The following is a 27,414-nucleotide window of genomic DNA, read 5'->3' as shown; positions in this document are numbered from 1 at the left end:
CATGTTTCACTGGACCTGTAAACAGAGAAGTCATCCACTTGTTCTGGAAAGCCCTCCCTGGAGTTCTGAGTCTATATGCTTACATAACACATAGGGCATGGCGTCAGAATTATGGCTTTATGTAGGCCAAGCTGCCTCTGTGAAGCATGGCCTGTGGCACATCACAGGGCCTGACACATAGTAGGTACTCACTAAGGATGAGTCGAATGAGTGAATAAACAACCGATGTTCAGTCTGTATAGGTATTTTTGTGGTGATGTGTTTAATCTTTTCCACCTTAAGAAAGTCGCTAGCATGGATATATATTAATGTATATGAAAAGAACTTTGGGACTTATTTTTATATTCAAACATACGACTTTTCACCCAGAGAAGATATAGAAGAAATAAAGAACCCACCAAGATAAGCAAATAAAGCTGGACAGAGTAGGCTATGCTCACTCAGTTTAGTTTTAAATAATAATCAAAATAGATAATAGGAGTAGAATTTTACTTTGAAAAGTAATACTGCAAATCCCAGTTGATGTGGTGGAGAGAGGAGTCATTAAAATACTTTAATATGGTAAAATGCTAATTATCACAGTTATTCATTGAAAGTAACTTAAAATCTCTGGTTGGCATCATAAGCATAACTAGAATTTTCAAATACATGTTATTAATTATTGTTATTAATATGAGGTTTAAAACCTGATCCTCTTTTGGACACTAAGTATCAGGGCAGGTGAATTTTAAAATGTGCCTGAAAACTCACAACAACCAAATGAAAGTTGGTATTCTTTTCTTCCATCTTGCCAAAGTACTCATCACATTAATAAGAAATGCAACCGACATGCCAGGCACTAAGTTTCACATCATTTGTTTTTATAAGGTTGTATTCCAGTAGATGGGGAATACTTTGATTTCAGTATGTACTTCATTGATGTTGAGAGTCTAGACTCATTCTAATGACTATGCTCAAGATAAGATATTTTTCCCTAGTTTGTCTACACAAAACTATAAGAACTAGCAAAAGCTTGACTATTGTATTTGAATAGAGAATTCTTCCTCTTCTAGATCTGAGGACTAAATAAAATATGGCACAGACAGTTACATTCCTAGTTTTTTTTATTATGCCTTTTGAAATAATTTGTATATACCTTTTAAATAATTTCAAGTGCCACAAAAAATAATGTTAATAGCTCAAAATCAAAAGTTAAAAAAAAAACCTAAGTATAATTTTTAAAATCTTTTTCTTCTCAAGCGTTTTACGATGGGATAATGAGACAGATGTCTCTCAACTGGAAGGACATTTTGACATTGTTATGTGTGCTGACTGGTAAGTACATAAAAATCATAAAACTCCCGTTAGAAAAAATAGCTTTGCTGGAGTAATTGGGCTGTGCTGCTTTGCTGACGGCAAAGCAAAGTCAACAAATGAGGCACAAAGCTGCCTTAACCTCAACAAATTAACATTCATCTCCATGTGACAGTTATAAGGTAGTCTTCTATCACACAGTAACTTCTACCACATTATTTCCCAAAGATTGATTTTGAGAAGCATTTCCATTTTCTGGAATTGCCTCTGTTTCATGCTTGACGTATCAGTAAATGGACGACTTAGGCAAATTGCAAATAATTATGGCTCGGAGAGGAATAGTCTGGAGAAAAAGGAGTTTATCAACAAAACAGCTCAATTAGCTTACTTCTTAGGAGAGATCTGACTATTGATATAAGGGAATATATATATATGTATGTGTGTTTGCACACATATACACTCCAGCGTATAAACATATCTGTGAAATATCTTTAGGGAAATAGCTTTTCTTAAAATGTATGTTTGCTATCTAATATTTTCAATGCCTTCAATTATGATATTTAATTATACATAAAACAAGAATTATAAAATTACATTTTATTGTCATGCAAATAATAATAGTAAAATCTCTGTCAGATGCCTGCCTTTTAAAAATAATTTACATTAGATAGTTTGTCTTCTCTTTTAGCCCAGTCTACTTATTGTTAATGGAAGTCTGATCCTAAGTTACAGGATAAATATGTATCAAACCTTAATAATGATTTCAACTCATCTTATGTATTTTCTTTGTGTGTTGAATAATAATATGAGAAACATTGACAATTCACAAGTATTTTTCCTGTTAAGAGTAAGATCTTATTTGTAGTTTAATCATGATTTTTAAAATGACACTATGGATTTGAAAACACAAGTTCAGATTCTAAAGAAGTTCTATTATATGGATAAACCCAAACACAAGATCCATAACCCAGAGAACACTTTCCTTATGCGAGAGTTGAATGAATGCAATGAAGTTTTCAGGAAGTCTTTATTTAAAATTATTATTTAATAAGATTTTCAGTGGGTAACTTTCTACCTAAGTCAATGAAATTAGACTTGCTTTCTGTTTTCTTCTGAAAAATACTTGTCAAGGAAACAAATATTTTCTTCTATTCTTAGTTGAGATATTCTAGTTTTTCATGGCCATTTTAGTCTCTCTGCACCCAATTTCAGAAAACCTTTTTCCAAAAAAAGAGAGAAGCAGATTTTTGACTAGTCATTGATATTGTGTCTCAATATTACAGCCCTCATCTAATCAAAAATAAGGAGCTAAAACCTCACCATATGATTTGAGCAAGTAATTTAGTAAATGCTGTCCCTCACCAAATATGAGAAAGGATTCTCCAGGTTTCATTGCACAGATGAAGATAATGCTGGCAGGATTAGATCAGATTAAGCATGAAAGTCAGATCAGAGAGCAGCGGAAAGAGGGAAGAAGGGTAGAATCTTCTTGGAGGTTTAGACGAGGGTCGCACATGGATGGGCTCTGATTATGTGGGGAAGTCAGGTCTGGCCAAGAGATTTAAAGTTAATTTTGTCCTTTGCACAAATATCAAAACAGCCTGGCTTTGTCATACCTTGTGTTATGACACTCACACCATGTCATCCTATTTGTACCAGGGAAGCAGAGGAAGTCAGATTTAAGCTCTTTTCTGATTAATGTTCTCTGTTAGGTTAAAAATAGCCACACAACATGTTTGAAAAATAGTCTTTTTTCCCTAGGCAACAACAGGATCCTGTACAACTGATATACATAATGCATATTCAGTTAAGGCTTTCATTACAAATACATAACATAATAATACAATGTTATACGTACACACACACACATACCATATACATAAATACACATCTAGTCGCTATTGAGAATTTATGTATTCAAATGAACTAAATACACCAAGTTTCATTTTATAAATGGCTTTTCTATGCATGAATTGTTAAGTTTTCTTTTCCTCCAGTGTTGTCAGTGCCAGAATGTCAGACTGTTTATAATTTCCCATTTGTAAATGTGAAACATTAAGCTACTCTCACTGCGATGCTGATATTATTTCCAAAAGAAATGTTTTGGTAATGGTCTGTCTTCATATTCACAGGGATGGGTAAGCTGTTCAGAAACTTAGAAAGTACAACGATGTTCATAATGTACATGTTGTGCATATAGCAGGGAAGCCCAGGATTCCATGTGTTCTTTATGTCCTGTAGGATTGATGTTTCTCTGTCAGAGTTATTTCACGGATGCTGCTTCTAGGGGCAGGCAGGCAGGCAGGCAGACCATGCTGCTATTTTTTTTTTTAAAGAATGTCACAGAGGAGGAAAAGAAAACTCTCTTTAGACACTACCTCCAAGATGAAACCTGAAATAGTCAGTGCCAGAAATAGGTGCCACACATAAATAGATCACGTTAAGTCTCACACCATCCTTGAGTCCTTGTCAGTCAATGAGATCTGGATTAGGCCACAGGAATATGAAGCAAGAGTTGGAGTTCAAATATTAGGTACATGGATTAAATTCTTACTGAAGCATTTCCAGCAAGGGTGGCATTGTCTGCTTCCCTGAATAGCTAACCAGTGGTACTGCTTGATCCCATTTACATGAAAACAAGCTCTATTCACAAACCTATTCCAAACCCACATTGTGGTTCAAGTAAAATGCACATGATTACAACGAGCAGCGATATGTTTATGTTGTTAAATCATTCAGATATTCATATATTTACATTCAAACATTCATAAACCTGTAGGCAATGGGGGAAATAACTGATTTCCCAGAAGAGACAGTCTCTTAGTTCACATCTAAATTTAGTAGCTCAACTAGATTATAAAATAAAGAGGCACACTGAAAGCTAGTCGTTATTTCTCCATTCAGCATTTTTGACAATGAAATATAGTTTCATGGTTCAACAGTTCCTAAGTAACTTGTAAAATGTCCACTTCGAAATAAACAGAAGGAAAACTCAAGGTACAGTCATACCTGCAAATGGATGCTGTTGACAAATATCAAAATATTAGAATATTTAACCACAGGTGTAGAAAAAAACCCCTCCTATTAAATTCCTTGGTTGACTTGTTTAATGTTGAATTTAATATAAGAGTTCCTTTCTGCTGGAATGCAATCCAGCCCGGTCCTTGCTGAGTTTAGAACAGCGAGTGATTGTTAATTTTAAACCTGCCTTTCCAGACTCCTGTTCGATCACAATATTCTGAGAGTCTGGTAGTAAGATGCTTTTTATCCAGTGAACACTTCCATTCAGTGTTTGATGGCCTTCCAGTTTACTGTAGCTCTGCAAAAATAAAAATGATTCTGTAAATTAAAAAAAAAAAAAAAGATCCTGCACATTTGGATTCTCTAAAGGCTTGGAAAGCAAGTCTGAAACGCCACCCCTAGCCAGACACATGGGGCTAGGTCTGCAGGACGGTGAGCACCTCATCTGCATGCCTCCAGCCTGAGACTTTGGGAAGAAATGGGGAAGGTACATCACTTCACTTGCTCTCCCAGCATTTTTATACTAACTATATACAGTGGATTGTTTTTATTTTCTATCATGTTTACTTTAAATGATGAAAAAAGTTTGGGTTTTGTGAAGAAAAAATTTTTTTTCTCAAAATAGGCTCTAGGATTTCTTTGTTTTCTTCCAGATGCTGTGATCATAGGTAGTTCTAAATCACAACTCACAGACCTTTCCACCTGAAAAGATCTTTAACCCAAATGTAGTCAGCCCTCTTACCTCACACCTGAGGAAACTCAGTCCCGGAGAAGACAGACAGATTGTCAAAGATCTCACACCTAAGGGGTGGCACCAAGCGAGATCAGAATACGGCTCCCCCAGCAATCAGTTGCTAAAGACCGATAGAGGCCATTCGGTCTGCTGAAAGTTAAATTTAAAACAGTGAATTTAACTGAGCATATTTCACCGTGAAAATTACATAGAGGTCTTCCTCTCTGTGGATGCTGACAGAAATGTCTCCTTGTTCTCTGCACTAATTAATTTCCCTATGAGAGGAGCTGGAGCGTCTCTGTGCTCTGCAGAAAATCCTGACTGATTCTAAGGGAGGCGATGAAAATGGCCTGGCACCTTTCCTTTGTCGTATAATCTGTGATTCAGATCAGTGGAACAAAGCAAGCGTTGACTCCACAAGTGAATTATATAGAGGGGTGTGTGTCTGTGTGTGTGTGTGTGTGTGTGTGTGTGTGTGTGTTTGATGGCCAAACTAGACCGACTGTCGATGTATTCTGATCAGTAACTGGAGAGTTGAAATGGTATCTTCATCCCAATCACTGACCCACTCAGCCTTTTTTAATAGATCCACTTAAGCTGCTGCTGTTCTCTGAGCCCATTAGGACTTATTTAAGGGGTGAATTTTCAGGAGATTGTATATCACTCCCACTGAAGCACGTTGAAATTGCTGATAGGATGTATCCTACTAAGCGTTATAAATTCTGCACCAGAGCTAAGTAGAAAGGTGAGCTTGCTTGGAATAAAGACCTATTAGAGAACTACAGAAATTACTTTTGGGAAATTTGACTTGCAGTGATGGAGTAGACAGCATTAGCTTTCAAATAACTGTGTTTTGAATGTGTGCTGTGTGTTAAGCTGCATTTTCTAGTGAGCTGTGAGGTTAATATTTTTGTCACCATTGCCAACATTAAGTAGAAATAGTACTATATTAGGTTATGCTTTTTTTATTGAAGTATAGTTAATTTACAATGTGTTAGTTTTGAGGGTACAGCAAAGTGATTCAGTTATTTATATATACATATATATATATATATTCTTTTTCAGAGTCTTTTCCATTATAGGTTATTATAAGATGTTGAGTATAGTTCCCTATGCTATATAGTAGGTCCTTATTGTTTATCTATTTTTTTATGTAGCAGTGTGTATATGTTAATCCCAGACTCCTAATTTATTTCCCCCTCCCCTCATAAGGTTATGTTTTAAGCTCAGCTTTTAAGTTGTTGATTATTTGTCTCTAACAATCTTACCGGCTCTTAGGATGCACAGGTATAAACTGAGAATGGTCTTTTGCTTGGTGCTATGTATCCCAACCAGCCAGGTCTCCTGTAGACCCAAGTAACTGACAGAGGTATTTTCTCACAGTGGTAGTCTTTTTTAAAAAAAATAAAATAAAATGCTTAATTATTAACATTTAAGATAGTATTACCTCACTAAACAATAAGGTATATAGTCCTGAAGAGAAATTTTCAAAACACTTAAATACAATTCGATTCCTTTCTTATCCATCCTTACTGGTTATTAACCACTGATTAATATGACTAAAAGACAAATTTTTGTAGCATTCGAATTAGACACATTTTGTGCTCTAAGATTTAAGTGCACAGTTTTCTGGAACAATAAGAAATTTTCCCATGGGTAATAATCAGGTTATCCTGATTATCCTGATGGATAGTTTCCCATTCTAGAGATCATTTCTAGCTCACCTTAAGAGGATTCTTTTTCCATTGCTCAAAGCAGAACTTTATAGAAGAAACTTCCACTAAGCATGTCGTGGTGAAACCCAAGCACTGACTTCTTGGAAACGTCTTATAAGCCGCTCTCCCCACTCCTCTTAAGTGAGAGACTTAGGAGAGAACCTGGCTTGGTGAAACATCCTACCTAAATGCTGATTCCTCCCTAGCAAGACCAGTGAAGGATGTGTACGGCCTGTTTTAGAGTCATTGAAACCCGCCCTACGTAAGCTCCTCCATTTCAAAGACTGTGTTCATCTGCCAGTTGGGCAGTAAGTAGCTCTTCATTGAGCACCCTCTCTGTGTGTATGCTGGGCCAGGCCTAGTGACGCAGAAATGAATACAGACTGGAAGCTCCTTGAGGATGGGAACTTCGTCTTACTCACAGCTTATCTCCAAGGCCTGAAACAGCCCCTAGTGTACAGCAGGTCATCAACAAATATTCATCAACCAACATGTATCATTCATCTGATGACCACCACAGCCACAGAGGTGGGCCCTTATTGACAGGAAAACTGAGGCCTCAGATGAAGTGACTTGCCCAAGGTCACATAGCAGAAAGGTCAGAGCCAGAGCCTAGGAAACCCTGAACTATGCTGTCCCCTTGTCTGAAGTGTGGCTCCACCAGCAGCGCTCCTGCTGACAGCTGATACTCATCCTTAGCTCGGAGGAGGACGACGCAGGGCCCCAGAGTAGGTGGTAATTAGCCATGCTATTTGGGGAGCGGGAGGCCAAATCAGAGGGACCCACACCAAACTACAGCATTTGAAACGGGAGTAGAGGCTTTGCTTAGGCCCCTCATGGGATAGCTGATGCACAAGGCCACCCAGTGTTCTAGCCTGCAAGTCCTGGATAAGGAAACTCTGTCCTAAACTTCCAGGATAAGGCCTGGTGAAGACAGGGTCAGACTGATCCAGCCAAAGAGGTGACAGAGCAACAAGAGAAATTCTCAAACCAGAAAAGAAAAATGAAAAATCACATGAACTGGAAAAAAATCAACATGGAGATCAAGGGGGGAAATCCAGAGTTGCCACGGTTTCTGGGACACACTGCCTAAAGCTGGTCTTTGTTTACTCCTAGGTCACTTGTTGGCTCTAACCTCAGTGCTGTTGCTAGTCACTAAAAACCATCCCCACCTGAGAGCTGTTTTGTGGTTGGTGTGTAATAGGGCTGGTGGTTTGTTTTTGGAGGGTGGCCTCACAGCACCCTCGGTGGGCAGAGGGCACAGGTCTACAGACAAGTGTTGGGAGAGCTTCATCTCCACCAGATGATTTCCCCAAACAGCAGCTTAGAAATTGTCCCTTTCACACTAACACATGGCCAGTCGTGTTGAATCGTGGCCCATCGCATGTTGATGACTTGACTTTGGTTGGATAACACTGACCACAGTATCTTTTTTTTATTCCAGTGAGACACTTGAATGGAAGGAAACATTTCTCTTTTTTAGTGTTGAGTAAACGTGTAATTAGTCTTGATCTCCATTAGTATCATTAGACTTGAAAACCCAGTTTAATCTGGATTCTGCTCTCTTCTCAATGTCAGCCTGTTTCTGGACCAGTACAGAGCCAGCCTTGTTGATGCAATAAAGAGATTACTCCAGCCCAGGGTAAGTATGTTTCTGTTTTCTCCTGAACACTGGCTTCAGAATAATTAGTCTGTGCACAAAGATGGAGAGAGTAATGGAATGGCAGGATTAATGTCATGTAATACTTTAATACTTATTATGTCCAACTTCAATTGGGTCTTCTGATCTATCAGATTCTTTCCTAATCATAACTAGGGAACTTCTTACCCTTGGCCTTCTGATAAGGAACACAGTGGGTAGTAAAATAAATGAAACCACTTCAAAGATAGTGTGAGATTATTTTTATCAAAGAATTTCTTGAGTCTTTTCCTTTGATAACAATATCTTCATATTAAAGTAGAAGTATGATATTGAAAGTTTTCTGTTGACTTCTGTCATTTTAAATCCCTTCAGTGGTTACCTTTGTCATTGGTAATTTATTGCAAAAGAACATTTTTCTTTTTATTTCTGTTTATATTAAATAAAGGGGCTTCAGATGAATCTGTATATTAATCTGTTCTTTGCTTTAAAAGGAAGCCATTATTTACATATTATAAACATTAGGTCACAATGAAGCCAAGCATGGCGTAAAATATTGTGCACATTTTTACATTTATATATCCATTTATGCCTGTGAGTAAATTACAGAGTTTTTATCCACTCTTATTTTTTTGGGCTGTTATACTATGCTAGGAGGTCCTGCAGCCTAAACGGAGAGTTAATATACATCTATTTAAAGTAAGAAAACAAGTTTAAAGCTCATGCATTAAAAAAAATATCTTATAACTGTGTAAGACTCTTGCTGTGCCATAGGAATTTAAAATAGGTTAACAATGTTAAAGTAGTCTAAGACAGGAACTCACATTTATCTGAGAAAGGACGATAGTGTGTATGTGTGTGTGAAGTATTTTCTAAAGTTTTATCTCTTCTTTTAAAAAAGAAGGTTTGCTCTAGTCTTCTGACCTCAGTGAGACTTACAGACTAATACCTTTCAATCTTTCTTTTATATCTTTTTCACATTGAAGGTTCCCAGAGCAATTTGATAATCATCTTTTGCCTTACACTGTTGCTTTTTATTTTGTTATCTCTATATACCTCAGAAACTTTAAATAGACCTCTCAGAGGAGTAACCACAGCTTTGTAAGTGGTAATCAATTAAATTAAATTGGCCTTCTCAATTCCCTCTGTGAGGTGGGTAGTAGGTCTGGAGGCAAGGAAGGGGCATGCACCAAGCTATTAATGGCAGCTGTCGTGGTTGAGTGAGCAGCCCAAGTTGAGGGCAGAAGGAATTGGGGGACTCTTCATCCCCCCATTAGCCTTGGGTGGTTCTCACGAGCATTTGCAAGATCAGGATTTTCAGAGAGGGGACGGAGATTCTTGGACGTAAAGGCTTCTAGGAATCCTATCATACGTCAACACGATTTCAAGGACTCCTGGATCTCACAGTGCACAAACAGTACTTCACTCATCACCAACACCCCTTCAAAGCCTATTTGTGACAAATACTCCATTTTGCAGCAGATTTGCATGATTTACGTAGGATCTATTGTAAATCATGAGAACGATTTCCAATAGAAAACTGCCCAAGCTATGAATAGATCTAAATGGAGATTGAACTGGAACGTCTAGCAGCTCTCCTGCACCCTCTGTTAAACTCTGAACGACGCTCCCCCTAGTCTGAAGTGTGGCTCCACACAGCGGCCTCCTCCGAGGACGGCAGTGCTCCCACTGACAGCTGGTACTCACCCGTAACTCGGAGAAGGATGTGGCAGGGCCCTAGAGTGGGCAGTACTTACTCATGCTCTGTGAGGAGTGGGGAGGCCAAATCAGAGGGGCCCACATCAAAATGCAGCATTAGAAATGAGAGGAGGGGACCTCGCTTAGGCCCCTCCTGTCCTGCAGCCCTGCTCAGACTGCTGGGTGTTCTAGCCTAAGGGGTCAGGGGTCCACCCTAAGGGGGGAATCCCAGTTGTGGATGGCACATGGACACACTGAAGTTCCCACCCAGGGATCCCATCCCCATTGGGAGGTGTGGGGAGGCAGGGCGTTTGCACTCACTGGGCCTCCACCCAGATGGACCCAGGAAGGGTCACCTGGACTCAGCAGGGAAGAGCAGCAGCTCTGTATCCCATGCCAGCGGGCTGAAAGGGTTCCCAGGGCTCGGGGGCACCCAGCGGATAACTGCACTCTTCTCCTTTTTAGCTCTCAGGGCTGCTGTCCTGCTTCCGAAGGACCTCCCCCTGATGAGTGTCTGTGTGTGGAAGTCCCAGTCCGAGACTAAGATAACACTAAAGGTTTTAGTCTATTACAATTTGAGATGCTGTAATGTTTTCTTGAGCCTAGACCACTCCTCCATGGTTTTGTGGCCCAGAGGCTAAAGGTGCCATAGGAGGCCCACAGAGAAACAACCTGGGCAGGTGCACTGGTGGATCCTGAGTTCTTGGTAATTCAGGGCTCAGCAGACTCAATGGAGACAAAACAAGTTCTCAGGGTGCTCAGCAAAAACTGCACTTTGGCCAAATGCTTCGAATTCATAGGAGGGCCCAGTTTCTGAAGGCAAAGTATCAGTGGGTGGAGTCAGAAATACCTGCATACAAAACTTAAGTCGTTCTTACTATCTAGCCACTTACTGGTTTCATCTCTCAGAGCCTCAGTTTCTCATCTGTAAAATGGGGAGTAAACAAGCCAGTGCACTGGAAAGCTTTAGCACATGATTGACTCTGAATGAATATGTGTTCGCTCTTATTACCTTGAAGAACTAGAGAGACTTTCCAGCTGTGCTGAGTATAGAACGTAGGGGGCTCTTCACAAAAACTGTTATCAGAGAAATGGTTGGCAGGAGGGGAAAATTTTTTTTCTCGACCTGGACTTGGACGATTTCTACACATAACTGGGCCTGCTGCAGTTCCCTGCACCCGTGTCCTGCATACCTGCTGCAGGCTCTGCAGAGGTCCAGGGGATTGTCTACCTGGATGAAGATGACACTTTTTAGTACAGATAACCCTACCGAGTAAGGTGAGAGAAATTATACTAAGTGGCCAGAATGAAATCATTGCAACACAAAGGTTCAAGTGTCAAGCTTGGGAAGAAATGGATTCTGCCATTACTGGGGAGTGTGGTTCCTTGATTTCTAGCTAAGGCAGCTCTGCTGTCTGGAGTCAGAGGATCCAGAAGCAGAGGGAGGGGAGGGTTCCCCTTGCTTTTCAGCTTTTATATTGGGGGTCTTGGATGAGGTGGGCACAGGCCCTCAGAGAGAGCTTAGCCACCAGGGTGGGCTCCTGGCTTGACCAGGAACAATATCAGATCCCAGGGCTGAGCCTAGATCCTCAGGCAAACGGGCACCCATGCCTGGAAAGTCATTACAGGAAGCCCCAAATGTCAGGAGGAAATGATTGTTACCTGTCCCAGATGGAAACTTTCCGCAACTTACTGTTTGAGAGACACTGTAAAAACATCTGACTCCTGCCAGAGTGCTACAAGGGACTCTCTAGCAAACTTACAAGAGGAAAAGAAAAGATCTTAAAAAGGAATGAAATCAGCACATTTTACTCATTCCAAGAAACAACATGTCCCTCCCCTCCGCCACCTCTTTCCCTCCGGTGAGTGGCTTCTTGTTGCTGACAGGTAACCCCCTCTCGCTGTGTTCCTTAAAGACCATCAGCCATGTCTGATATCAGAGGACCCAGATGTAATTTCAAATACAGCCACACAAGCCTACAAGTTGAATTTCAGTCCAGAAGTGACAAGCAACAAATGGCATCTACTAATATTCCTCTGAAATGGCTTTGGGTGGAAGGGGGGGAGCCAAACCAGTTAGTGTGAGTTTACTGAGGACCATGAGGAGATGGATGGGGATGCAATATGGACAGATCTCCAGCTTGTTACAGCTGCTAACCATTGGCAAGAATTCAAAAATATCACTGTGGAATTCATTTAACCTTCTGTAGAAGCTGCCCTAAGTAACTGCCAAATTCCTGGAGTCCTGACTACATGCCAGCCGTGCTATAAAAGTAAATCATGGACTCTCATTTTAGAAGGGCACTTTCTTTTTACTGACACAGTTCCTAATCTTTTAAAAAATCTAGCATCTCTGCACCCATCTGTACAAACCTCTGTTTTTGCTTATCTCAGGGAAGTGCCTTGTGAGTGTGGGTTCAGTGGCATGAACTGAGATGGTGCTGAAGGACCCTTGGTTCCTGTCCGCTTGCTGGGTCAGAGACCCAACAAATCCTCCTCTGTTCTTGGGGAGAAGCTGTGTTCCACCATACCTGGCCCTCCAGGTATAGGAATAGAGAGTCCCCAGATGGTTTTTAAGACCCTCAGAACAAGAGCCTAGCCCTTAGAAGTTCTTCTTGGAAGTCCACCCAGGTGTTTATCCAGTGCTGAGTCTCTGCCCCTGAGGAACTTATAATGTGGTCATGGAGATGTAACATACACACAGATGGAAGTACAGTGGACAGTGCAAAATGGCTTATAACAGCCCAGCTGTTCATATAGGGCCTGGTGCTGTTTTTATTTGTTGTGTGATTTTTTTCTAATTTACACCTTCTATAGAACGTGAGATACTCAGAGATTTGAACTCTGTCTTGATTCAACAAACATTTGTTGAGCCTCGCACTGTGCTGGGGATTGTGGGGTATAAATAGGAATAATGAGCACTTTGAGAATCTCACTGTTTACCAGGGCAGATTAATGCACAAGCTCCTTGGAATTATAATGTTATATGGTAGGTACTAGGGATACAGCACAAAGAGTAACTAACTGCCTGAGGAAGGGTTCCCTAGAGGCAGCAGTATTTGACTTTGTTCTTGAATAGTAAGAAGGCCATTCTAAGACTCAGAGGAAGGAGACTAGAAAGTAGCATCCCTGGTGGAGGGAACAGTGCTCACAGGTGGAGAGTATGAAAAAGCATGTTGTGTTTGCAGGAGTTTGCTCTGGTTGGAGTGTAAGAGTGTCTGTGTGGTTTGGGGTTAGGGTTGGGGAGGGGTGAGGGATGAAGTTAAAGAGTTAGTTTGGGTACCACTTTAGGAAAGGCTGAGAACATGATGATGGAGAGATGGGACTTTACTATGTGGGTCATAGATAGCCATTGAAATGGAGATAGAGAGCCATTTTTGAGCAGTGTATGGGTCCTAGAAAGATCACTCCGGCCAGCATAAAAGCTGGTTTGGAATAAGAAAGAGCTTGAAAGCAGCAAGGCTCTTCATGGGTCTACCGTGGACCAACTTCTACCTAGAATTGTTCAGTTAGGAGCTAGTGAAGGCCTAAAGACGGAGAAGAGGGAACCGAATGGGTGTTCACTGACAGGTTCCTTCAACAAACATTTCTGGAGTGCCTCCCTGGGGATAGAATAAGGTACAAGGGTTTTAAAAGGCAATGTCACGATTTCCTGGTTTCCAGTTTCACTTTGAAGGTGAAGGGTATAGAATTGTTTGGCATACTTAATAGGTATTCAGCTGTGTGTGTGTGAGAGAGAGAGAGACAGACAGAGACAGAGACAGAGAGGGATGGGTGGATGGATGGTTGGCTGGCTGGATGGGTGGGTGGGTAGTGCCCTGGGAAGTGTAGAGGTTTGGGCCAAGGATATTGAGTTCCATTTTAGACAGAATGGGTTAAAGGTACTTTGAGAACATCCCCATGGAGAGCTCTAGTAGGCACCTGAAAATCTGGGTGTGGGCCCTGGACAATGGTGAATGCTGCAGTTATGTACTTGGGAGTTTTTGATGCATAATTGATAGTTGAAGTTGTGGACTTCAGTACAATCACCTAGAACTGTATAAAACATGAAGAAAAAGTAGGCAGAGCCCTGGGGGCTACTGACAATGAAAGGACAGGTGGAAAAAAAGTAGCCAGGGTCGGGGACTGAGAGACTGAGGGAAATGTAGGGGAGAAAGCAGACAAAGGCAGCATCTCAGAAACCAGGTAAAGAAATGGTTAGAAAATAAACACAAGCTTAAACGTGTAATTGGTATTTAATAGTTTATTGCCTGGAAATGAAAAAGGCATAGCATATTCCTTGTAAAATAAGTCTGAAGAAGACATTTTTTCCAGACGTGCACACCCTTTAATATATGAGTATAGATTAGTCTAGCAAAATAACAACTGAGCTTACGATGTAAACAATATCATTGTTGTTTTGTGGAACTACTCCTCTCTCCTCTCCAGGGATAAATGAATTCTCTCAAATTTCTGCTCATCAGTCAAAATTTTACATTCAATTGAGTGTTCATTCTGAGTTTAAAATGATTCTGTGACTGTGAATGCTTAGAAAGTTGTGCTTTGGTAAATTGAAAATAATTTTTCTAAAGTGATGGGCTAATTTGAAATCTATATTCTTTTTCTTGTTTTGATTTTTGCAGCCTAAATTGTAAGATGTATTCCTCTGACTGTAGCAGACAAAGCGTCCTGCTCCACTGGGGATATGGGGGGCTTCTAAAACCGTTCATTATGGGGCAGATGCTGGCACTGAGTAGGGCTCAGTGGATGCTTATTGAATGAATGGATGATGTCCTATTGTCCCTCCTAAATATTAATCCACATCTGAAAGGTGTCTGCATTCAATGAAATGAAAAAGAAAACATTTTGAAACTCATAACTGAGTAATTAAGGATTAAAACTACTGCTCGCTCTTTCTGTTTCTTGTGGGGACAGTATTGTGCACAGAAAGCTGCCCTCTGAAATCCCATTATAGCCGCTGACTCTGTAAAAGCTTCTTGGAGAAAATCTTTTCTAAAGAATGAGCAATAGAACGTGGCCTTCGTATTCCCAGAGACTTGTGTTTTTCAGATTATTCAATATCTGGATTTAGTTTATTCTCTCAACAAATATTGATCGTCTACTCTGTGCTAGGCACTGAGAAAATGCAGTGAATGAAACATTAGAAGATCCCATTGTCATGGAGCATACATTCTAGCCGGAGGAGACGGGCAATAACAAACAAGGTTATGATGTGTGCCAGTGGTGATGAGGGCTAAGGACATAACTAGAGCAGGGAGAGTGGGTGGGGAGGGATGGGGAAGGATGGCTGTTTTAGGTGCGGTGGGTACAGAAGGACAGGTAAACTGAGACACAAGCTCAATTGCAGTCACCTTACAGCTCACCCTAACCAACAGAGGGCTGGGGTGAGGGCAGCATGTGTTTTGTGAATGCAAACATCAACCCAACCACAACCCCTTAGTCCTGTAAACATTATGATATATAATTTAGATAATAGCTGTTAAAAATCAACTCTTTGATTGTAATGGTAAGACAAGTTTTGCAGGTGACTTTAAAATAAAATGACTTCCATTATTCAAAAGTCCAGAATGGCAATCAGCTCTTAGAAAGACTAGAATGACCTACTAGTGTTCCCTCTTTTTTTTTATGGAGACTTCTGCTCCCCTGCTGAGACCATGTATTATATCTAGTTTCACATCAAAATGAATTTTTGCTGCTAAGTTTGAAAACCACCTGAAAATAGCAATTAATATTGGAAAAGCTGACAGAACCTTAAGTTTACTGGCATGATTGGTGCTGCTGTAATTATGCGCCTGAGTGTATACATGTCTATGTAAACACAGTATGAAAACACACTTGATGTCCAGGACAGTGTATCAGTGTATTTTCTTGCAGCTAAATGAGGGGAAGAGAGAAGGAGAGGGAGTTGATAGAATTTTTATAGCACTGTTAGGTGGTGTAGTTGCTCCTAGTCTTTCTTACATCTATATAAACTTGTTTCTCAAATTATTTTCACATTCAATACCTCGTTTTACCCTCACAACTTGCTCGGGGTCGGGGGTGGAAGGCAAGGGAGGCTTTGTTCTTCCCACTTAATGGGTGAGAAAACTCAGTGGGTCAGCTAAGATAACTTGGGTTTCTTATCTGAAAATGAGGAGATTGGACTCACGTCATCTCCAAGGTCCCTTCTAGTTCAGCAGTTCTATGACTTTTTTTTTCTGATTTTCCTGAGGTGACACCATGTTTAATGGTGGAGATCCCCTTTAAGTCCAGACCCCTTTCTGCCACACGGTTCCTTCTTCTTCAAATCCTTCACTGCATGTTTAATCATCTGTAAAATGTAATGTCTACCGTACAACGTTGTTGAGGAAACTGTTGAGGGGATTAAAGGGAAGGCTTGTGAAGCACCTAGCAAAGTGGTAGCTTTTATTATTTATTATTATCATCACTATTACTAATAAGAAGGCAATGTCGTGTAGTGGAAAGAGCATTGGCATTGGAGTCAGGTCAGTTTCCAATCATTTACTGGTGTGTCATCTTGGCCAGTGATTCAACCTTTCTGAGCATTCTGTAAAGTGGAGCTGAAAATCTCTACCTTGTTGGGTTGTTTGAAGACTAAAGGAGAGGATGTATATAGAGCACTTATCCCAGTGTCTGCTACATCTCAGATGCTCAGTAGACAGTTGGCAGGTATGAATGGTAAACCAATTTTCAAAAGAAACTGGGATAGGGACTTCCCTGGTGGTGCAGTGGTTAAGAATCTGCCTGCCAATGGAGGGGACACGGGTTCAAGCCCTGGTCCAGGAAGATCCCACATGCTGCGGAGCAACTAAGTCCGTGCGTCACAACTACTGAGCCTGTGCTCTAGAGCCCACGAGCCACAACTACTGAAGCCAGAGCACCTAGAGGCCATGCTCCACAACAAGAGAAGGCACCACAATGAGAAGCACATGCACCACAATGAAGACCCAACACAGCCATAAATAAATAAAATAAATTTATTTAAAAAAAAAAAGAAACGGAGGTATATTTTCATGATTCCCTCAAAACCTGAAGTGGTATTTCATAGAGGTGAAGTATAACCCTGAAATTAACAGACACATACAGTCATCTTTTAAACAAATAAAAGGAAAAAGAAGATTCTGAAGTTTAGCCATTCTGTGCACATCTAAAAGGGAGAAGAAAAACTCACATGCACCTAGTAGTTAGCAAATGGTTGCTGTAGAGTTTCATGTCAGAGAGTCTTCTGAAATCCGGTATATACTTTATTCAAGTCCTCCCACTCTCCCCACTACAACAATCTGATAAGGTTGTGCAGTTTATTTAGAAAAGCTTGATTGCCCTCATTTTACCACTTCCTTTGAAAAGTAATCACTTGAGGGGACTTCTGTGGTCGTGCAGTGGTTAAGAATCCGCCTGCCAATGCAGGGGACACGGGTTCGAGCCCTGGTCCAGGAAGATCCCACGTGCCACGGAGCAACTAAACCTGTGGGCCACAACTACTGAGCCTGCGCTCTAGAGCCCGTGAGCCACAACTACTGAGCCCGCGTGCCACAACTACTGAAGCCCACGTGCCTAGAGCGCGTGCTCCGCAACAAAGAGAAGCCACCGCAATGAGAAGCCCGCGCACTGCAATGAAGAGTAGCCCCCGCTCGCCGCAACTAGAGAAAGCCCGCGCACAGCAACAAAGACCCAAATGCAGCCATAAATAAATAAATAAATTTATTGAAAAAAAAAAAAAGTAGTCACTTGAATAACTTTGAGGAACTGCTTTGCCATAATGATGACCCTTATGAAGGATTCAGTGAAGTTGGAAATCAAGATCCTGTAGCTCTGTCTCTGGTATCATGGTCACAGAAAAGGCTGGTGGCAGAACTGAAATGGATTGTGGTTACTTATCTCTGTGGAGGATTTCTTGGTACTCAGTTTCCAGGGCACAGTAAACTAACATTTACCGGCATCTGTGGCCACATGCTCTGGAGCTGTGTTGCAGATGTGTTGGCAGCTGCTAAGGAGTCACAAGGTGGGTGGCACTGCCCTGGACCCATTATTCTAAAATCTAGTTGATGGTTTAAACCAGTGGACCCAAGAGAGGTATGTATTGTACAGAAAACCAGTGTTGAGTTCCATATTGTTTATTACATGCATTGTTTGAAAATGATAAAACATAGCAACTCACCATTTAAATGACTTTTTTTTTCTTATTTGATGTATATCTGTCCTTGAAATTATTCTCACTGTGGATGCCCATCCTGTGTGGACGTCTCAAGACAAATGAGTTTTCTACCTGAGAACAGTGCAATTAAATGCTTTGACCAATGTCTGTTATGTTTGGTTGCCTTCCAGTTTTAAAATGTGTGTATTTCCTTTTTAACGTTCTAGGGGAAAGCAATGGTATTCGCCCCACGCCGAGGGAATACTTTAAACCAGTTTTGCAATCTAGCTGAAAAAGCTGGTTTCTCTATCCAAAGACATGAAAATTATGATGAACACATTTCAAACTTCCACTCCAAGGTTAGTTTTCTGCTTGTGTTAGATAACACTTTAATCCGCATTGCATTTTGAAGAGATCATGGTCTTTTTGGCAGGTAACCTAAATATTTGATTAAAGGACTCCTTAGGTGTGCTGCTTCTGAACAGCTATTTGTATCTGATTATTTTGTGTGGCAAAGCCATCTTTTATCTTTGCATGTCTAAAAGGATTGTACAGAAACCATTCCTGTTTACTCCTTTCTCTGAAACTAACTAATCTCTTCATTCATAATAGACTAATTTGTAGGATACAGGGGAGGTGGCATAGAATGAATGATAAACAAGCATTTATATTTTAATGAAAAACCTTCAGCTTTTAAGTAGGTTAAATGCTTAGCTGCACTGAAATAAATAGAAGGTGAATGTCTAATTGTATCATGTTAGACTGTAAATCTTTATCTCTGCTTGCTTTATGGCTGGGTCAGTTGGCAGTTTGAGACTGTTAAATCTCACAGAATTTCACAGTTGTGGGGTTATATGTCAGATCGAGGCGCTACAAGATTTAGGTCAAAAGCACTTATCTGAGAGTGATTCTAAGCTTGCTTACATAAAGCAATGTTATCAGCCTTTTTATTATTTATAGGTATAGAGCAATATAGGACACTGAGAGGCCAGTGTTCCACCGAAAACTTTTTAGGAATCTCACGTTTGCTCATACATATCACAGTTACTAGAATAACATGTATTTCTTCTGTAATTTTGTGTGGTACAGAAAGCTCCCTTCTCTGAGCAAGTCTGACCTTGGCAACAGACTTTGACTTGTCAATTTTGCAAGTCGTGACCACAGAAAAGTAAAGCCTTGACCTTATTTTTCTCCTGGGAAAATGTGAATAGCATTCTTTATTACCCAGGACTATGATATAATGTAGAAGTGTGTTGACTTTTGAAAACTTATATGCAAAGTGGATCTGATCTTCTAAGCAATAAAAAGGAAATCTTCATTTTCTGGAAATGGGTTCATTTCTTTGGGTCTCCAGGGCTCCATGTAAGCTCCTGGGGGGGAAAAAAATGATGCTTTGTGAACTGAAAGGGTTAAATCACTTCCTCTCACTGGTGGAATCAGGCCCTTTGGCTTACAATCAGAAAATAAAAACAGAATGGCATGTTATTCAAATCTTACCTGCCTCTAGAATGATGTTCTCCCTTTTTCAACTCCTCTCCAGAACAAAAGGAATGGCTTTGAGGGTTTTACCTGGTCAGGGAAGGGTCTCTCCTGGCCCCCTGGGCTCTTCTACACAAAGGGATGAAAACTGGCCTTCTCTCCAGGGTGGGGTTAGAGCTACAGGGATCAGCTGACAGCTGCTTCATGTGATGTCATTCACTTTCCCCCTCGAAGGACAAATGCTTTTAGTTTCTCAGTCATAGCTCAGGAGAGCAAAGGTGAGGGTTTCTCCACCAGCAGAAAATGTCAGCATGGTGCCTGATACCCTCTGTCTCCTCCTGCAACATCTGAAGTGTGTTGGGTCATGCCAGGCGTTCAAGTCCTTAGTAGCCACCTCTTCTCTGTCTAGGACTTTAGATTGGCAGCACCTAGCGGGCAGCAGCCTCCTCTTTTTACTTCCGATGTTGTACACTACCCTGCTAAGCATGGCACGTTTTATAAATCACTAAACGTGCCTCTTAGGTTTATCCTGTGCACCATACCCACAGTACCCTGTAAATAATCAGAGTCTGATTGATTGGTCGCACAAAAATAAATTTCCATAATAACGAAGTGGCCTTAGTGTTTATCTCATCATAATTGCTTCAAAGTTCAGTTCCCCACCTTGCTGACACTGGAGTAAGGAATAGTTCCCCCTCCTCTTTTGGTTCTTGTCGTGACAGGTGAGAGTTGCATTTTGTTCTCAGGAAGCAGAACCCTAGGGGAATATTCTGCAGGCTTGGGGTGCCCTACCTAGATGGTATAAACGAGCACCCATGATGTATATTTTTCACGATGAGGGCAATTTCAGCTGGCTTGTTGTCCTCTCGCGTCTAGCCAAAGAATGCCTCTTGTCCCTTCTGTACCAGAAGCACAGAATGCCCGGCTTTTCTGCTCCAGCAGCGGGTTTAACCGTGTGCTGACTGGACGGAGAGAGGCCCCGAGGACCCAACTCGGGCTCGCACAGGGAGGTCTCCTTTGCAAGAGGACGATGCCCGGAGAGGATCTCGCCCAGAGGCCGGACACAGAGCCGCGGGCCCGGCCGCAGAGAGTGGGGAGCGTCCCTGGTCCTCGCCGGGCCCTACTGCTCATCACGGGGCCGCGGGGACGGAGACCGAAGCCAGCACCCCGGTCCCCTCCGGCCCCTGCCCGCCTCCCGCCCGCGCGCCCGGGGCTCCGGGGATGCGCAGGGGCCGGCGCGGCTGCCGGGATCCTCCACCCTGGCCGCTTTTGTTTGCCGCGTGCTGAGAGCCGGGGCTTAAAAGTTTTCCATCTTGAGCGGCAATCAGCTTTCTTCCTCTCCATCCCTGGCCAAACCCCCATGGTCCCCGGGACGAGCCTGCTCCCAAATGGAGGAGCAGCGTCTTCCTTCAGGCTGCGTGTTATCCTCTTAGCCCTACTGTGTTGGAATAGAGCGTAACCAGCTGGAGGACTGTAAGACGCCTGATAATGCCGCTCTTTTCCGCTGTCCCGTCTTAATCTTGTTACACAAATGGTTGTGAAGAGATTCATGAATTTTAATTTTGCCCTCTGCATTAGTGCCTCACGTCACTCATACACAGCTGCCTTCTATGCCGAGTTTTTCACCCCTCCTCTTACAACAGGGGAAAAAATTAGTTACAATCTTGGCAGTAGTGCAAGGTAAAAAAAAAAAAAAAAAAAAATCTGCAGATTTAGGCAACCACCCATGAAGCTGATTAACAGTCATGATCAGGAGGAACAGCTTTGCCTCTTAAACTTTTCACCTCTCATTGTTAACTGTGAAATTTTATTTCCGTTAAAAAGCAAGCCTGTAATCAAAACGGTGCCATTCTGCACTTTTCTGCCAGTGCTTTTGTTAAATTGTGCCCACACCACGCAGCCACTGTGCTCAGGAGCCAGGCAGCCAAAGGTGTAGCGTGTTTTTAAAATATTGCCTTTCTGTTCGTCCAGGCAACGGGGAGAAAAAGAATACACTTCCCTCTCCCACCTAACCTCTTGGTCTCCTCCAGGCTAGGAATCAAATGCATTGCCCGATGTTAGGGCTCAAAACCTTTAGGATATTAAGGTAGCCAATTGTTTAGCAAGCTAGAGACTTGACTTAAGAGATTACAGCTGGCTTGAAATGAGTTGATCAAAAATATTCTCAATCATGCAAATATTCTTTGAAATATAATCTTACATGCCATAGTTTTCTTTTCCTTTTTTTTTCTTTAACTTTTGCAAAACCAACCATGTGTTTATTTTCTGTATTTTTGTGTTTAGCCGTGAAAACAGGCTTGGGCTCGGCTGTGAAGTCAGTACATTGTGTTAAAAGCACGGCCATATTGCACTTCTGCTTATCTATTCAAAATGCCACATTACAAGTGGCTGGTTCTTATAATCTGTGTGGTGTGCTGTTGATAATTGTGGATACTGTAAAGGGTAAACAGTCTGAACTTCACTCCCGCTGCTGCTGTTCGCACTGTGGCGAGGCTGAGCATGTCACATCCCATTATGAAGTAAAGCATAATGCCACTAATAGCAGCTATATAATTTAGTTCAGTCCTCAAAGACCCTGTTTTAACCTATGAAATTGGAAAATTGTTTTATTCACAATTTGCTTTTTGTTTGTTTTTTTCAAGGTGTTTTTTATTTCTTAAAATTATAATTATTAATTGGGCCAAGAAGTACAGCCTGGGTACGTGGAATTCTTCTTAAACCACATAACGTTCCCCCATCGAAGCCAGTATTTCCTAACAGCTTTGTGTGTGTTCAAGTACCCTCACATAACAGCCTGGATTCGGAAATGATCTGGTGCTGGGGTGTAGGGCTGCCTTTGAGGGTTGTCGGCTCCTTCCTATAGCTGGAAGGACTCACAGTCAACACGGGGCTGGCCCCTGGCCTCTTCTAGCAAGGAAGCCTCTGCTTTGGCCTCCAGAGGTCAGCACAGAATCCAAGGTAAAAGTGATTTCTAACCCATATTTACCGAAGAATTCTTTATCCCACATATTACCTCAGGGACTTTATAAAGAGCTCATTTGAGTCTTTCTATATTAGTGCATTGTGAGTGAGTAGGTCAGCTGACTCACACTGAGTAATCAACTTTCCCTTATCCCCAATCCCAGAGGAAGAATTTAGCTAGCTTGGCCCCCTCTTCCCTCTGTAAAATATTTCAGTGAGCTCCTTCTATCACTAGGGCAACTGGCAACAAAGGTATTTACAGTCGGTAGTCCCGGTTATAGTGGGTTTGGTTTGGGAAGTTTAGGAAGCCACTTTTGGGGCATTTTTAAAAATTAGATTAAATCAAGAGATGTTGACAGATGTGTGTTTAGGAGTAACACTGTCGTTACTTTGGTGGCAACAAAAATTCATGAGGATCTTTCTAAATAGACAACTAACCATCTGTAAAAAGGGCAAACGCCATCAAAGAAAACAGAATGAGTGACTTCAGCGATTGTACCACCATCAGTTCTTAGGAAGATGGATTAGAAAGTAGAGACTGTGTTGGCTTTATGTTCCCCAGCGGAAAAGGAAAAGTAGGATCACTGCTGCTGTCCTTAATAGTGAGGGCATGTCACAGTTTGGGAATATGATTTAGAAGAAACATGCACTTTAGAAAGATTCAAGTTAACGTGCCCCAGACCTACGAATGCAGGAAAGTGTCATGCTGGAGCCATTTATTTAGATTCAGGGGAGGGCGGGGTGGGATGTTTGTCAGATCTGAAACAATAAAGGAATGGGTTCCATGTATAATTAAAAGAAATATTTATTTCTGATCCTTATAAATCAAAAATAAATTCACAATTGGCTCCAAAACACCAGCTTCCAAAATAGCAATTTTGTCTTTATAAATAGCAATGTATTATTTGCTAGAATAAATAGAAATACGATGCTCAAAATTATTCTAGCTGAATGAGGAAAAGTGTACTTTAGATTTGAGAACTCTGACTGCACTTTGAAGTCTATCATGGGAAGGCCCTCAGAACTCCACCTGAATGGTTATCGAAGCTTGCTGCTCCAATCGTTGGAATCTGTTTTCCTCCCCGGAGAAGACAATTCCTGAATTACTTATCATTAATACTGAAACCCCTAGGAAGCAGCTGGAGAGCCTTTGAAATGTCTTAGGCCCCACCAGTCTGTCCCTTGTGCCCAGGTCTCCAAATGATCTGAAACGCCTGCTGGCCTGATTCCTGGGGCACTGGCAGGGGGCAGAGAGGACCAGGAGCAGAAACTTCTAGGCCAAACGGTTGGTCTGGTGAAGATGAGCAAGCCCGCAGCTCTCCCTGTGCTGAAGTACCTCGGAGTCCACAGAGGTCATAAAAGCAGCCTGGCTATTTATGAAAAAACACCCTACCCGCTCACCAAAAAAAAAAAAAAAATCCCAACTCGGTACATAGTATTGTCTTGTCACTGCCACTGAGGACCACTTTGAGTTGCTTTTTTGTGCTTTATTTTTCCAGAACAATATGTTTAGGTAAGAAGTCTTCCTTCTACTCAACTTTAAAGTTGATTGGTGAAAATTCCTAATTGGAGTGTCCTTACCCTTTTTTCCTCTATTATTGTTTTTCAGTTGAAAAAGGAAAACCAGGATATATATGAAGAAAACCTTCATTACCCACTTCTGCTTATTTTAACCAAAGATGAATAGACGATTAAGCCGCTCGAAAGACAAAGAAAACATCCAGTGTACAGGCAATATTTTCACAAAAACAGAAATCTGTAACGGGTATAATATGCAGTAAGCCGTTGGCTCCCTGAGACTTTCAAGCCCTCAGGACATGGGCCCCAACTGCCTTTGCAACATTCCATGTGTGGGTTCCGGGGTCCACCTGTCCTCACCCACGTGACTCCCCAGCCGTCCTGGACTCCTCTTTTTTCCATCTGCTTGTTGCTCTTCCTGCACCAAACTTTTGTCTTTAAATATGTATAAGCGGCCTATGTGAGATTTGAATTGGACTTGAGAGCCACCCAAATATTTTTCCCTCTCATTGAGACAGAATTTCTTTTGGTGATTCCCACCCCACCCCACCCCCCCCTTTAGAAAATATCTTGGTCTTTGTTCTATTTTAGTGGTGGTCATTCTTCATCTGCCAACCCAGCAAACATGATGATTCTTTCCTGGTTAAAAAAAGAAAGAAAGCAAGCAAATCTTTCAGATCACCCTCACATTAATTGTATTAAATCCACCATCTCTGTTTTGCTGTCTCTCTCTCTCTCACCCATTCTCTTTTTTTCTTTTAAACAGGATGTTTTTTTTCCCTATAGATGTATAAGCAGTGACTACATCAGCCCAAAGCCTCATAAACTGACCGTTTGTCCTCTGGACACAATAGCATGGCCGGCCCTCTGCTCCTCCTCTCCAATTATGTGTGATTAGTCTCAATGCGTTGTGTCAAGGAGGCGGAGTGTGCTGAGTGCTTATTATCTGTTTAGGTACAAGAAGAGCACATTTAGGCTCTGACTATGGATGAAAAGTGAGCCTTTATCAGGGCTCAAATCTACTGCTGTTCTCCAGGCCTCTTTCAAAAGAGGTCCCTTCCAGGGAAATTTTGAATAAATGGTTGATAAAACGAGATGGCAACCAGGGCGAGTTTTTAAAAACTCGATCACACAATTATCTGATTGAAAGTAAGTATATATAGTCCTACGCAGCAATGCAAGTGTATGGTAAACATTTAATATGTGCTACCTAGGATTAAGAGAGAATGACTTTTCTGCAGGGAACCCAAGCCTCTCCTTGCCTGGTTCATCCCCGAGATGCTCTAATGCCTTTTGTGGAAATTCAGATGTTTATCTGTAAGGAATCATCTGTGTCCACTTTCACAGTAATGTCATTAGTAGGTTAGCTATATATCCTCCTATCTTTAGTAGAGGCAAAGCGTGTATTTAGCGTGATACAATTAAAGTGATAGGTGGGAGACTGGGGGCGAATCCTTTCGCATGTTAAGCAAACTTAGCTGTCATAAAAACAGCGACTCTCAGATGTCTTCTCTGCTCACTTCTATCATCAAACAAATTTTTCACCATCAGTTTGCATGTTCTTGTATTCACCACTTTTTCTGCTCCATTAGAGCACCTAGATGGATCTCTGAAGGCATAGGTCAAGCCGCAGTTAGATCATACATTTCTTTCTCACAAAAACTTGAATTGCAATGCCAAGTGATGGGCTAACATCACAATAACAGCAATTTATTCCTCTTTGGATAAAACAGCAGTCTATTCTCAGTGCTAGATAAAGACCAGGGCAATGCAAACCAGCCGTTTAGCTGAGTAGTTCAGCTAGTGGCAGCTCTCCTTTGGCGACTGTATAGGTTGCACACTGGCTTCATATTTTCTTGTTTAAAAAATCAGAATTCGGAACGTTTTAAAAGGCAACACAGGTAGTTCCATTTATACTGGTGAAAATACAGAGAAATGATTTCTTCCTGCAACTAAATCTGCCAGACAAAGAAAACCCATCCCTGCAGTAGCATCTAAGATCGCCTGTTCTTATTTTTTCTTGTAAAATATAGAACATCAGAACCGTGAGAGTAGTTCCATTTTTTCCTCATGAAAATACATGAATTGGCAAGAATTCAATTTACATTTGTGTTTTGTGGGTGTAGAAATCCAGTGTTTATTTTGCTGGAAGAAATTGTATTTTTAAAAGTAAATTAGTAGTGTGTTTTTTCTTAATATCTGAGAATAGTGTGTACAGTTACCTAAGCTGGAGACAGGGTATAAGAATTGAGCTGTGCTACCAAAAGACATTGAGTAAAGAAATATGTTCATTGTGACTAAAACCTAGAGAATCTTTTGTAAAATGTTAAGGGTTTCATAGATTTGCTCTTTATGGGACCCTTACCTGGAGATGTCACTAGTCTGGGCTCTTTGGAAGTTTGTAAGAAACTAATGTTGTATATTATTGAATAGTTTAAAAGTGTTTTTATTTTCTCAAATTTTGGCGAAGTGCCAATATTGAGAGGGGAAAAAATTATAGCTGCTTTAGAAAGTTTATCCACTTACATTTCTTTTGAACTTGATGGTTAAGAATTATTTCTCTGCATCGGTATTGGGTTGCATAATTGCAATTGAAATGCCCCATTTCATAATTGTCTGTGTAATTGTGCCTGTGTTTGTTTCAAAACAAAGCCTGTCTGAAATCATAAGAATTATTACTATATTCCTGTTTCCTGTGTACCTGTATCTTCTGAGAAAACTCACAAATCTCTTTTGTCATACTAAATAGATTTGGTTGGATGTGAGAATGTTTCTAATATCGCCCATGGTCAGTTCTAATGCGGTGATATGAACAGCCACATACAAGTTGGTTATAAGAAATAGATTTTATTTTATAGCAAGACATATGCTGTGAATTGGGATAAAAGTGCTAGAAAAGACTACCTAAGAGGTTGATGCTATTTTGTATAAATTGTGTATTTTGTTGGCTTTTTGACTGAGCATGAAAATGTAACTTCCATTAGGGTAGGGTAATTTAGGTGCTCTGTATTCAGCAGAAAACTTGTCGGGCCATAAAAGCTTTTCTGGCTGGTTCCTCCGGTGTTTTCAGAGAAGAGCTGCCCGCCCCTTGCTGATTTTCCCTTTGGCTTCAGTATGGGCTGAATTTACCACTGCATACCTGTTGAATCAATTTGGGGGATCTAGCAGTTAACTGAGTGAATGGAAGGATTAGTGGCCTTCTGGAGCCCTATTTCAACAGCCA

General features: G+C 41.2%; 1 protein-coding gene across 5 annotated transcripts in view; it reads left to right on the top strand.

The window, feature by feature from the left end:
- CAMKMT (calmodulin-lysine N-methyltransferase) overlaps positions 1 to 27,081 on the top strand; it is a 404,258-nt gene extending 377,177 nt beyond the window's left edge. For 2 of the 5 annotated variants that reach the window (XM_036873911.1, XM_036873912.1), the window contains 3 exons: positions 8,341 to 8,404; positions 18,461 to 18,592; positions 24,283 to 27,081. In XM_036873911.1, the coding sequence (XP_036729806.1) occupies positions 8,341 to 8,404; positions 18,461 to 18,592; positions 24,283 to 24,360 (274 nt within the window). In that variant the 3' untranslated portion in view covers positions 24,361 to 27,081. Of the gene's footprint in view, positions 1 to 1,239; positions 1,315 to 8,340; positions 8,405 to 18,460; positions 18,593 to 24,282 lie in introns of all 5 variants that reach the window. The other 3 variants (XM_036873909.1, XM_036873913.1, XM_036873908.1) reach the window with 3 other exon arrangements.
- Positions 27,082 to 27,414: the final 333 nt, after the last annotated feature.

Source organism: Balaenoptera musculus, chromosome 13 (genome assembly GCF_009873245.2).
Source record: "Balaenoptera musculus isolate JJ_BM4_2016_0621 chromosome 13, mBalMus1.pri.v3, whole genome shotgun sequence".
NCBI lineage: Eukaryota > Metazoa > Chordata > Mammalia > Artiodactyla > Balaenopteridae > Balaenoptera > Balaenoptera musculus.
This window is presented reverse-complemented; position numbering and strand designations above follow the sequence as displayed.